Source organism: Theobroma umbraticum, unplaced genomic scaffold, assembly GCF_002168275.2.
Source record: "Theobroma umbraticum cultivar Fairchild unplaced genomic scaffold, ASM216827v3 scaffold_56.0, whole genome shotgun sequence".
Classification (NCBI taxonomy): Eukaryota; Viridiplantae; Streptophyta; class Magnoliopsida; order Malvales; family Malvaceae; genus Theobroma; species Theobroma umbraticum.
The window spans coordinates 6136526-6150264 of record NW_018397256.1 but is presented as its reverse complement, the minus strand read 5'-3'; the positions used below and the strand labels follow the sequence as shown (position 1 = coordinate 6150264).

Sequence of the window (13739 nt, the reverse complement as noted above, 5' to 3'; positions counted from 1 at the left end):
CCCCCTTCTTGCACGTTTCACATTTAAAATTCTAGAACCTCAACTTTCATGTTTTAATTTAATTCATCCTCTTCCACACTGACACGTTAATCCCAAGTAGCCATAGTCATTTCTCTCCTAGGCAACCGCTGAACAAGATCAGTATTATTAGTCAAGTCTTTGTTTTATTATTATTATTATTTTGTTAATGATTTCACCAACTAAAAGATGATGGGATCAAATTCCTCTCTCAACCTCAATGATTTCATCGCGACATCATTAGTTTTTCCCACCTCGCGCTCCTACAACCTTTTCCACATGGAAAAAACAAATTGATTTATCTCACTGCTTTTAGACGATGGCTAAGACTATTTGGGTAAATATTGTAATTAAAATATTTATTTAAATAATATATCAAAACTTGATATTCAATTGAAATTTTCTTTTAATATAATCATCACTAAAATTTTAATTTTAATTTTGATTTTAAGTTTTTTTTTCTTTTAATAATTAAAAATAAAACGATATTCTGCCTACATAATTAATCTCTCTCCAATGGAAACAACATGAACGTGTCTCACACCCATGACTCATTGCCTCGTGTGGAAATTAAAGTTTATTCCAATCGCCCGCCCACAGTTACAGTATTGTAATTGACTTCACGTGTTGTCCATGGACCCCAAAGGAAAATCCCACGTGCATATTTTTGTGACCGATTCCTGTAGACGTTATTCTTTTCAATCATAATCAATCCCAAACCTAATCAGTGGAAGGCCACGTGTATCCATGGCTTCAACTTCTTGCTAGCGCATACGTTTATATCTGTTACCATTTAAGACATTTACTATCATTGTCCACATCCCTAAAGTTGATAATTAGTTATTGATTTCGTGCAAATGCTGATGATAAGCACATCGAAAAGTAATAAATAAAAATTAATGAAAAACATCTTAATCTGATCAAATTAAAAATTAAATTGTAACATACTAATTTTAAGTATAAAATTGACATTATATAAATTTAAATATATATTCTCGATCAATATCGTATATTTGAATCTAAACCCTCACAAGTTCTATTTTGAGAATGATTGACATATGCTATGTTTTGCACTAATTATGAAAGAGACATTAATCATATAGGAGTATGCTCGCATCTCTTTTAACTTGTTTTATGAATAAATATTATATATTTTTATTAAATTTTAATATTTAAAATACTTAAAAATATTAAAATAAAAATATTTATTATTTAAATAATAAAATAAATAATTAAATGGTTTGGGTTTGATTTTAAGAGATTAATAATATAAACCCTAAATGCCTATAATGACTCAAGATTGAGAGCCTCAATCAAAGTCACTTTCAAGTTTCAACATATTCATGCACATGCAAAGCATTTTTGCAGCCTGGCTAGTTGCTAGGTGCTAACTAAGGAAGTTGCCAAGAAACAGCTAAATTCAGCACAGCAGTGCCCTTGAATCAATTCTGTCTCTGTTTCCCTTTCAATGTAAAAAAAAAAAATTAAAAATGGCGAAATGTCAGCAATTAACAGGCTAACTTACCTAGTGACCATGTTTCCGTTTTCAGCCACGAAGCTGGGCTGAACACAGTGTACAAGCATGCGTGAGTCGGTGGGTCTCCTTTGTTCACAAGATGTTACCCTGTAATTTCCTTTAGCATCTTCAATGGCTGGCTGGCCCCAGAAGGAGGCAAAGACAACTTGAGGATTTGGGTTATCCAATTCTGTGACCTTTTGTCCTATTAATTATATTAACAATGTGATTTTTGTACAATTTCTTAATTATTCCCCCAGCAAGCGTGGCATTTGAGGATTGCAATTGGGCATCTGAAAACAAAATGGTACTGTAAAGAAGCCAATAATTAAAGGTGTAGAAACAGAGAAGCTGTGTAGCATGCTCCTTTGCGGGCTAATAATGAAACACGACACTACCACTTGAACTGTTTATATTTTTAGATAAAGGAAGCTGTGGTTCTGCCAAGAATAGTAGTAGTGAGTGCAAATAATGAGCTCAGAAGAAATGATTGTGCAGACACAGTGATGGAGAGGTTGGGGTAGGAGAATGTATTGATGCAAAATCAGTGATGGTGATGGAGGATAACTAATTTCAAGTTTCTATTTTTTAGAGATTTTGATTTTAAATTTTAAAATAGATATGATAACATTTATAAAATAAAAGAATTATCTCTTGTTGTTTGACTTAAAATCTCTTCGTAATTAAATAATTAATCTCATTATAATTAGTAATAAAAAATAAATATAAACCACCTTCTCAATTTTGGATTATTTTCTTAATGAAGATGAATTTCTTGAATTTTTTCTATACTTGTTTATTTAAGTTGAGCAGTGGAAATTACTTGAAAATAAACGTAAATTTTTTTATTTAGATTAAATTTTTATTTATGTGTAATATATAAGTATTTTGTTTAAATACAAATCACACCTTGTTATGATTTCTTAATTTTATATAACTCTTCGCTATTTGAAATTATGGTTGATTATCATCAGTTCAAAACTTATTTCATCTCTGATACCATTTTTCAACCCAAATCTATTTTTATTTGTTAGAAAAAAAATTTTTATTTATAAATTAAAAATTTATCTTATTTTTTATTGATGTGGATAAACAATATCTTTTTAAATTATAAATAATAAGCTTATTAAAAAATATATAAATATAAAAAAGTAAAAAATAATCCTTTTTAAGAGTATTGATCATTGAATTAAATTCAAATTGTTCAAAAATTAGATATTTAATACAATTTAATTTAGTAAAAATAATATTATCCCCTCAAAAAATTAGTTTTTTTATTTGAATTAGGATTATTTTTCCAAATCCAACAGTGAGAAGGAAATATTTATCCTCTTTTTGACTTGTTATTAAAGATTCAAGAGTGGATTTTACATGAATTAGTTGAGGTGAAAGAGTACTTCCTTGAGATAAGTCCTTGTTGTATAAAAATAAATTAAATTTTCCTTCGAAGGACGAAGATGGAATTGCCGTAAATTAAAGAATAGAAAACTGGTGTTTTCAGAAATGACTAAATTAAAATAAAGCTGCATTAATCCAATAATTAAAACAATTAGTCAAATAATAAGGCTATAAATTAAAATAAAAATAAAGGTGATTAGCTTTTACTTGTTCTTCTAACGGAGATAGAGGAAAGAGAGAGAGAGAGAGAGATAAACTAAGAGAGCCCTTCTGCTCACACCGTCGTGGTTACTTCCTGCAGAAGGTTCTCTGTGATTCTCCCATTATTACTTTAAAAAGAAAAAAAAAAACCCAAAGAAGAAGACGTAGATATTTGAAAAAATAAAAAAAAAAGATTTTATATCGAAGGGGTTTCGTGGAGAGAACCTTGTTTCCAACCCTATAAAAAAAAATCCCCTCCTTTCAGATTTCTTCTCTTCACGTAATTGCTTTTGATTTTTGTTTCCTCTCCGCTTCCAATTACTCTTCCTTTTCCTCTTCGAAACGCCCTTTTCCATTTCCCTGAAGGAAACTAGGGGATTATCTGAGAATTGAGGTGGGGTTTTCTCTGGGTCTGTGGTAATTAATTGAATTTGGTGGTGGGTTGATGATAATGGGATTTTGGTGGCTTTATAATTGTTGGGGCTGGTGAGAATTCGGCTTTTTGGGATAAATTTCATGGTGGGTCTATTTCGATTTAGGGGTATTGAGAGGGATTCAAGCTTAAATTTGGGAATTTTATTGGTTTGCTATATCTTTTGTGGGAGCCTTTGCAGAGGTGGATTTGGTCAAAATTTGGAGTTTTATCATTAAAGGAAGAGGTTTTGGGATTTTTTTCTCATTTGGGTGCGGGTTAATTTGCAGAAATATTGAATTTTGAGTGGTCTATTTGAGATTTTTATTGTGGTTTCTGGGAGCTGAAGAAAAGATGAGTTCAAGTATCACGGAGAATTTGGTTCCTGAAGGGAAGCTTTTGGTTCATATAGCTGAAAATGGACATTCGTTTGAGCTTGATTGTGATGAAACTACATTGGTTGAAGCAGTTATGCAATTGATCCAACCGGTTTCCGGGATTCACTTCAATGATCAGCTTGTTCTATGTTCAGACATGAAACTTGAGCCACAAAGGCCACTTTCTGCATATAAGCTTCCTTCTAGTGACCGCGAAGTCTTCATATTTAACAAGTCAAGGTTGCAAACTAATTCCCCCCCACCAATACCAGAGCAAGTTGATATAGATGAAGTTTCAGAACCCCGGCCGCCAGCTTCTTCTAGTGATCCTCATCCTTTGGATGATGCTTCTGACCCTGCTTTGAAGGCTTTACCTTCTTATGAGAGGCAATTTAGGTACCATTATCACCGTGGACATGTTATATATAATCGAACACTAGCAAAGTTGGATCATTGTGAAAGGCTGTTGAGGGAGCAGAAGGTTCAGGAGAGAGCATTGGAAGTTGCAAGGAGTAATTTAGATCAATATTATAGGATGATTCATCAAAATTGTTCGGAATTCATGAAGCGCTATAAACAGCAATATCGTTTTCATTCTGATTTATTGGAAAACTTTGACAAGGATATGCAGAAGTTGAGATCCACTAAGCTTCATCCTACATTGCAGACTGCCACTAGGAAATGCTTATTGGATTTTCTGAAGGAAGATAACTTAAGGAAGTCCGCAGATAATTGTAACAGCTCCCACAAGCAGTTTGAGAACAAAGTTGTAGATTTCAATCAGACGTTTGGTGAAGTGAAGCGCAAGGTAGAGGAGTTGTTCACTTGGAGGGCTTCCTTGCCTATTAAAAATTTAGAACTAAGCATTAAGGAGCACCATCGGTACCTGAATGAACAGAAGAGCATTATGCAGTCTTTAAGGTTTGCTTTCTTGGTTTATGCATTTTTTTCCCTCCTAGTAATTTGAAGGGAATTATGATCTTTACATACCATCCACCTTGCATTATGGTTTAAAATTCTGATTCAGAGAGTTGATAATTTATGCTAGTTTTGTTGTTTCAATCTTGAACTGTTCATGTTTTCCTCTTTATATGGGATGCTTGACCTCACAGTGGGTGAATTTGAGATTTTGGTATGAACAAATCATTGCTTTTGTTCTTCTTTTGACCTTTGTTCTGCATGATTTGTCAGAAATATTATAATGAATATTTAGACACACAACCTTGGACAAATGTCTGATCAACATGGCACATGGAATGGAAGCAGGGATTAGCATTACAGATTAGAAAAGAACTGAGTTGGTGTGTTTCTTGTCTGAATTGATGCTTAGACATTAAGGTCCTTTGGTTGGAAATTCAAAGTGGAGATTTGAGGAGCTAGACGTTGAGGACTTCATGTTCATTACGGAACTAATTGATATCCAGGGCAATGATGAATTGAAGTCAATCACCTGAGTGATTGATGAGGATTGTCAGAACTTGCGGATGAGGATTATCCTTTTTACAAATATTATGTGGCCTTAGCAATTGGAGGTTTATTGTTGGGTTTCCTCACATCCATGTCGGGGACTGCTTTTTTTTTTTTGGTACAAGAGGGAGCATTACGGCTTGAACCTAAGATCTCTGACATGTCAGAGACTGTTTTTGTTATAGAGCTTAGCGTATAATAACTTATGTACATCAATCTAAAGTAGTATCAACTTAAGAACTTTTCAAACACAAGATTGGGAGTTTTAATGTCATATAAAAAAGTCATAAATGGTCAAGGACCTTTAATAACACTTGAAAGTGTATTTGAAGCATGCATAAGTGAAAATATTTCTTTTAATGCTAGCTATTAATACTTCACCTCTTATAGAATATTTTTGAGTTAATTTATATTTTAGACAATTTACAATGCTTATTTCCTCTAAACTCTACTTTCTGAGATCCAAATGGATCTTACATGTTCCAATCATAAGGTTGAGTTTTGTTTAATAAGTTTTTCAATACACTATTTTCTATGTTCTTCTTCTGGGATGTTATTCTGTAATAGTTGTCTTCATAGAATTTCATTGATGTCTGAAATTGATGAATTTGGGTGTCTATTCTTGCAGCAAAGATGTCAATACAGTGAAGAAGCTTGTAGATGATTGTCTGTCCTGCCAATTGTCTTCCTCCCTTCGTCCTCATGATGCAGTTTCAGCCCTGGGTCCTATGTACGATGTCCATGACAAGAGTCATCTGCCCAGGATGCTGGCTTGTGAACGTGCAATATCAAAGCTGCTTGACTTTTTCAAGGATAAGAAGAATGAGATGAACATCTTTGTTCACAACTACATGCAAAAAACAACCTATGTTACGTACTATATTAAGGATGTCAAGTTGCAGTTTCCTGTTTTCAGAGAGGCGATGATCCGTCAGGAGGATCTATTTAGGGACCTTAAGTTTGTCCGCGGAATTGGTCCTGCATATAGAGCCTGTCTTGCTGAAATAGTAAGAAGAAAGGCATCTATGAAGCTTCACATGGGCATGGCTGGTCAGCTGGCTGAAAGGCTTGCAACAAAGAGAGAAGTTGAGGTCAGGAGACGAGAGGAGTTTCTAAAAGCACATGGTTGGTTCATACCCAAGGATGTATTGGCTTCCATGGGGTTGTGTGATACCCCCAACCAGTGTGATGTCAATATAGCTCCTTTTGACACTACATTGCTTGATATTGATATTTCTGATCTGGACCGTTATGCTCCTGAGTATTTAGCTGGGCTGCCTACCAAGGCTGAGAAGCCTGGTAGCTTAAGAGGTTCTATTTCCATGTCGAATGAGAGTTCTAATTTGGCTGATACTGAAGAGGTTGGTGTAGATACTCTTGAAAAAGATGATTCTGATGACATCCTTGAGGGATGCGAACTAGTAGAGATTGCTGGAACTAGCAAGATGGAAGTTGAGAATGCAAAACTGAAAGCTGAACTTGCTTCTGCAATAGCCCTGATTTGTTCTATGGGTCCTGAATTTGAATACGAATCACTTGATGATTGTAAAGTCAATAATTTGTTGAAAGATGCTGCAGAAAAGACTGCTGAAGCCTTGCATCTGAAAGATGAGTATGGAAAACACCTCCAGTCTATGCTCAAGGCAAAGCAAATGCAGTGTGTTTCATATGAGAAGCGCATTCAGGAACTGGAGCAGAGATTGTCTGATAAGTATTCACAGGGGCAAAAGCTTTCCACAACTAATGGTGGCACTGACTTTGGCCTCCTGGCTTCAAAGGCTGTTGATTGCAAGCCTGAAATCTCAGGTTGTGAGGTCAATATGCCTCGCATATCTACATCTGAGCCCATGGATGAGGTTTCATGCATTTCTAGTTCTTTGGATGCAAAGCTGGGACTTTTTACACGGCAATCAAGCAAAGGTCGAGAAGGGGTTGATGAGAATATGATGGATTCCTCTGGAATGCTCAATCCTCAGTTGGATTCATCAATGCAAGAGCCGCATCGAGAAGAACTGCAAGTTGGTGAGAAAGATGGTAAAGATAAGATAGTGGGACATTCGGGCATGTCACTCACTAACAGTTCTACCGCAGAGAGCATGCCTGAGCCTTTGAATGCTTTACCTTGTGAGACAGTAGCTGAGCTGATTTTCGATACTAAAGTTAGGGAGGATCTTGTGTTGGAATTGCAAAGTGCACTTGCAGAGAAGTCAAACCAATTAAGTGTAACTGAAAACAAGCTCAGAGATGCTTTGGATGAGGTTGCCATGCTTAGGAGGGAGATGGAAACAAGTGGTAAACTTCTTGATGAATCTCAGGTAGAGCGGATGAAAATTTTTCCCTCCCTATTTGCATTTTGGTTTTCCTGAGAATTGTGATAATTTAACTGATTCTATTTGCATTCCATACCGTTCTTAATTTAGCATGCCCCTTTTTATGCATTCATGTTAGGTAATGCATGGATATTACTGGGATTCCCTGCTTCACATGTTATGAACTACATTATTTGAAGTCATATACTTTATTTTAGTACGTTAAGTTACCTGGAATATTTTGTGGAAGTGGCAATGAAACTTGGTGCTATTTGGTAGGCTAACTATCTGCATATTGTATAACAAGGTTATACTTGTATGTTGAATGCATTAAGCTGCCTATTCTTCACTTCAGTACCTTTTGTACTAGCCCACCCACAGTATGGGTGGAGAGAGAGACAGAATCAGAGAAGACTAAGACTAAAGAACATTCGAGGTGTATAACTAACTTTTCAAAAGTGAGAGAAAATGTGATAAAGAGGTTGAACTAGGCACCCAAATTGGATGGCAGACCAACTTTCTTATAAATTTAGGAGGAGGTTAATGGTGAACTCAAGGGCTCCTTTATATATTGTAGGGAGGTTATGAACTTGTTAATGTTATTACTTTTCTAATAGTTTTTCTGGTATGCTAGAGTCAATTTGAAACTTGGTAGCGATTGCTAAGCTGTTCTAGCTGCAAATTATGGCTGAGAGTTTTAGTCTTTTCAGTATTACTAAAAAGCAGCATAGGTATAATGGGCTGTATGCTGCCTATTTTTTAATGCAGTTCCTTTGAGTCGATTTAAAGATTCGAAGATACAAGGAATTTTATTCTTCTGTGGTAGAATCCACTTAAAGTTGAGATGTCTAGAGGATCAAGTCTATGACAGCATCCAGATTACATCTAATTGCATTGTGAGGATTGTATGCCCTGTTACAGTGATATCATGTAATTTAAAATTTCCTGTAAATATCTTTAGTGAATGAGATAATCAAAGCTTGAGTATTTTCAAGCCATTGATTGACTGCCTTTTCTTTTTGCTTTCTCCTGTTTTGTTTTCATTATTTCTGACTTTTTTCCCTAATGCCTCTTTGGGTCATCAATATTCCAATGTTGTTTTAGTTTAAAGTGATGAGGTTCTTGTTATGGTTGATTTACATCTTTGTTCTTAAGACAAATGTAATGCATGTAATCAACATTGCGTTTTCTCTCAAGTCTAAGTTCCCCCTTTCTATTATGGTGGATAAGGCCAACTAGGTGAGATCTTGTCTAATATTGTTGGCAGTTAGGTGCAAATATAAATATATAGAAAAGTGGATGCTAAAAGCTTTGATTTGTCTGATGACATTTTTGCCTGTGTAGTTGTTGGTGTGCTTGTGAAATGAATTTCATTTATTTTTATTTTTGCCTCCTGCTTGTCGGGTATAGTTGGCAAACCTTAGGGTTTCTGGGGAAATTGGAGAAACGGCAAAAAATTGTCATTTCTTAAGAAGTATTTAGTAACTTACGGCTTCTAGATAGCATTAAAGGGACTACAAATAATTGTTGCAGCCAATTGTGCTGCCAATCAAATTTGATATGAGGGAATGTTGGAGGAAAGTATTATATTTGCTTTAATAGTGTAAATTAGCTATTGATCACCATTACATGCTAAACTCTAATTTTTCCCTCTCTGAGTTGCAGATGAACTGTGCTCACTTAGAGAATTGTTTGCATGAAGCAAGAGAGGAAGCCCAAAGCCATCGTTGTGCTGCTGATCGGAGGGCCTCAGAGTATAGTGCACTGCGTGCATCTGCTGTGAAGATGCGTGGTCTTTTTGAAAGACTTCGAAATTGTGTCTACGCTCCTGGTGGGATGGCTGGTTTTGCTGATTCTTTGCGTGCTTTGGCTCAGTCTTTGGCCAAGTAAGTTACTTGCTACAATGCTTGTGAGGCTTCCACAGTAGTAATTTTATGTTCAGTCTCACCCACTCCCGCTATTTCCCTTTCCAGTGTTAGGTCATTTTTAGGGGCAAAAGATTGGTGGGCTTAGGGGTGGAAGAAAAGTAGAAACTTATTTTATTCTGAGCTTTATAAATTAAAGCAGAGAGAAAGCTTAATCAAATTTTATAGTTGAAGTCCCTGCACAAAAATTATTTATTCATAATAAAACTTTTAGGTCCTATTTAGCATTCCAGAAATTTCATTTGTCTATAAGAATGTAGTTGTAAATGCTTTCTTCCCCCCCCCTCCCTTTCTTTCAACGCATTGCTTTTTTCAATATTTGGGGAAAAGGTTGAAACTTCTGTAATCTAATATACTTAGAAGTTTAAAGGGCGATAGACAGACATGACTGTATATTTTCTGATGTTCTAAAGTGCTTTTTTTTTCCTGTTGAATTTCACTTATGTGATTGACAATTTAATGACAATGGTCCAAATATCTGTGCTATGAAATTTTCAGTTCCGTTAGTGATAGTGAAGATGATGGAACTGCTGAGTTCCGTAAATGTATCCGGGTCCTTGCCGAAAAAGTTGGTTTCTTGTCCAGGCATCGCGAAGAGCTGCATGAGAAGTACACTAATATTGAAGCAGTAAATGAACAGCTTAGGAAGGAACTGGAAGAGAAAAACGAGCTGGTTAAAACTCTGTACACTAAGCATCAACTTGAGAAGCAGGTAACCTGTTCTCAATGACTCAACTTCATAGGGTTGGGTGGATAAGACTTGTTTATGCCATGCAGATATATGCTTGAACTGTGAAAAGAAACTTCTACCAGCTTTTGTTCTTGCCGGGCCATTAACCATGTATAGCAAGCTGTTGTAGAATAAATAATTGCATGCCACTCATTCTTCCTGATTATTCTAAATCTAATTGTTCATGACTTCTATCTTTCTTTTTATGTGCATGCACAGAGAGGATATATAGGATCTTTTTAGTCTTAACTAAGTTGTTTGATGTTCTTGGTTCAGGCAAACAAGGAAAAGATATCTTTCAGCCGCTTGCAAGTCCATGAGATTGCTGCATTTGTACTTAACTCAGCTGGGCATTATGAGGCTATCACCCGAAACTGCTCCAACTACTACTTGTCTGCTGAATCTGTGGCCTTGTTTACTGATCATCTCCCAATCCAACCAAGCTTTATTGTCGGCCAGATTGTGCATATTGAGCGCCAAACTGTAAAGTCACTGCCGCCTTCGTCAACTAGACCTGAGCATGGTAGGGCGGATCCTGTGGATCAAATGACTTCTGACTCAGGGACAGAGCGGTTAACCTTGAATTCTGGATCAAGTTTAAACCCCTATGGTCTCCCTATTGGATGTGAATACTTCATAGTGACAGTAGCCATGTTACCTGATACCACCATTCATTCACCGCCTCCTTCCTGATCCCTGCCCTGAAAGCAGATATGACATGATGGAAGAAACCAAAGTGTACATACGTTATGTAAGCCATCATGGTGGCAGTTGATCTAGATTTTCCTTTTGTACAGCTGATATTCCAAGTTTAATCTCCTTTGTACATAAAGCTACTCTTTTTAGGTATGTAAAAAGAAAAAAAAACTGTAAATATTCTCCAGGCATTTGCCCTCTAACAAAGCCTTTGTTCATTTATTCTAAGTTCATTTCAAAAATGTGCTTCTGCATGCTTGAACATCATCTTTACCTGTAAAATATCACTTGAAGGCAATCATCTCTCTGTATTATTTCCGGATGTTGCTAGCAGAAATGAGTTTTGTTTCCTGATGTTGTCTCAGACCAGCTGCCCTTTTAAATGGTTGTTATCAAGAAGCTGGATGTCTGCAAATGTTTATGGTAATATTCGTTGCATTCACTAGCGATTAGTACTTGTTTTACCGTGGTGTGATTGCAACCCTATCATTTGTTGTTAGACATACCCATAAAGCCTTACTATGAACTTTTTTTAAACATATTTTCAGAATCTAATGCTTCGGAAGTTTGAACCCATTTTGTGATAATTAAATTTTGCAAATGGTATCAGGTGCAGTATGTACGGAGGACTGGATTTTTGTCACCAATGAATATTAGCACTTGGGACCTTGTCCTAAGACATCAATACATGGGCAAATTTTATAGTCATGTGAAAATCAGGAAACCATAGACATTTTTACATAAAGTTTTCATTTTCCTTGTGGATGCATCTTACATAAATAGCTACTATTTAGGAGAAGAGGATGACCGGATGAGAGTTCCATGGTTAATGGGTTTGTTCTACAAGGACTTTTGACAAAACCCAAAGTCCCATCCCCAAGGGAATAAAAGGAAAAAGAACAATGGCTTTGTTTGCTGGCAGCCCAATGCAAACGGCAGATTCTACTTGGAGGTGTACATTAAGGCCGACAACCCTGAACTCCAGTTCGATAACCCACCAATCAGAAGAAAACTTTGGTAGGCTGAACCTTTTCGATACTATTCGACATGTTGATGACTTGATACAAGTGGCTGACTTCAGTGCTTCAGGTAGGTTTCGGCCAACCACAAAGTCCAACATTAACGAGAAGATGAACTAACAGATCATTCAAAATGACTCTGCTTCTTTTTCCTACCATATGTGGTCAATAATCAACAACCAGAGAGGCCACGTCCCTGCTTCCAAGCTATATATAAGCGTTACAGCATGCCGTGTTCTCCTCGCTCAAACCATAAGAGAGAACTTTCCTTCTTTAAGGGAACAGTACGCTGCTTAGTTTCAAATCTCTAGAAATGGCCTCTTTCAATTGTTTTGTTTTAGCATTCTTCATGGCTTTTTCATTTTCAAGCATCAAAGTTGGCCTAGCAGCTCGTCATCTTCTCCAGCTGCCACCTTTACCACCAATGCCAACTTTGCCTAGAGCAACGCTGCCACCATTACCATCTATTCCAAATCTCCCACAGCCAACAATACCAATATTGCCAACCACCCAACCATCTCTACCCAAGCCTGGAACTCTACCTCCGCTTCCTAGCATGCCAACCTTGCCTACCATCCCTAATGCCCCCAAAGTAACCCTGCCACCCCTGCCTAACATGCCCTCAATCCCCACTATACCGACTATTATTCCATCCATCCCATTTTTCTCTCCACCACCTGCAAAAGCTAGCCCTTGATGAAAATGTTCAGTTTGTGCTCCCTGATACAAAGAGCTTGGATTATGTGTCTTTGCTTTGGTGTGGTCTAATACTTTTAAACATTAATCTTGTATCACCAAGGGAATATATCGAGGTTTTTAGCCGATTGTTTCATTCCAGTTTACTTGTGGCAGAGCTTTTTTTTTATTCAAATTTGTTTGTACAAATATTGGGAATTTGCTGTATTATTGGTGTCATGTTCTTGTCTGATCAGAAATCACTTTGTGATTATATATATTGAATGATTACCGTAATAATATTGTAAACTGTGGAATGATTGAATGCAAAGAATCAGTTTGGGAGAATTTCTGAAATAATTTTCACCATCTGCAAATTCAGTTACAAGCCCAATAGCATTTATTGGTGCTGATGAACAGTTAACTGAATAACAGAATTAGGAGTAAAATTGTCCAAGCCACAAATGAACAGTAACATTCAGTTAAAAACATTGAACAAACTTGGTAAAACACTACTAGACCTATAGCATCCCAAACTGAAGCCACTAAGATTTTTGTTGACAACAATTCAACCATTGCCATTAATAAGAATCTTGTTTATCATGGTAGTACCAAACATATCCATGTGAAGTTCCATGCATCAGAGAAGCTAAGAAGAACGGTGAAATTCAAGTAAACTACTACCGCTTTGAAAATCAGTTGGCAGACATTATGGCCAAAGGTTTACCTAGATAGAGATTTGAGTAACTGAGATCAAAGTTGGGAGTCTTAAAAGCGATTCTCAAGGACTGTTGAAGTTGAGACCTTCGCCGAAGACACAACTACAGGAAGCATAAACACTTCACTGATGCAGCAGCAGCCTACTGGATGAAGCTGTAAATATTTTTGGTATATTTCCACTGTATGTGATGTAATGTTGACTTCTTCTAAAGAACACATTTTGTGATTTTATATTAGCATCTGTGGGAGTAGGTGGCAGTAGGACTGTGCAACGGT

General features: G+C 36.3%; 2 protein-coding genes across 2 annotated transcripts; both read left to right on the top strand.

The window, feature by feature from the left end:
• Positions 1-3138: 3138 nt before the first annotated feature.
• Positions 3139-11361, top strand: LOC110410474 (autophagy-like protein). The gene is made up of 5 exons (XM_021420191.2): positions 3139-4843; positions 6018-7704; positions 9364-9584; positions 10122-10335; positions 10630-11361. The coding sequence occupies exons 1-5, from the start codon at positions 3900-3902 to the stop codon at positions 11044-11046; spliced, it is 3483 nt and encodes a 1160-aa protein (XP_021275866.1). The 5' UTR covers positions 3139-3899; the 3' UTR covers positions 11047-11361.
• A 969-nt stretch (positions 11362-12330) lies between these two features.
• On the top strand, positions 12331-13733 carry LOC149527522 (uncharacterized). Its single transcript, XM_089782750.1, has one exon. It carries the CDS (start codon positions 12382-12384, stop codon positions 12763-12765), a length of 384 nt encoding a protein of 127 aa, XP_089638876.1. The 5' UTR covers positions 12331-12381; the 3' UTR covers positions 12766-13733.
• The last annotated feature ends 6 nt before the right edge of the window (positions 13734-13739 follow it).

What these genes read in the sequence shown, in the direction of transcription:
- LOC110410474 (XM_021420191.2), top strand. Translation starts at nt 3,900, where the DNA reads ATGAGTTCAAGTATCACGGAGAATTTGGTTCCTGAAGGGAAGCTTTTG. An exon ending in AACTTCTTGATGAATCTCAG is followed by an intron (nt 7,705 to 9,363) that starts GTAGAGCGGATG and finishes TCTGAGTTGCAG; the next exon opens with ATGAACTGTGCTCACTTAGA. An exon ending in TTGGCTCAGTCTTTGGCCAA is followed by an intron (nt 9,585 to 10,121) that starts GTAAGTTACTTG and finishes TGAAATTTTCAG; the next exon opens with TTCCGTTAGTGATAGTGAAG.
- LOC149527522 (XM_089782750.1), top strand. Translation starts at nt 12,382, where the DNA reads ATGGCCTCTTTCAATTGTTTTGTTTTAGCATTCTTCATGGCTTTTTCA.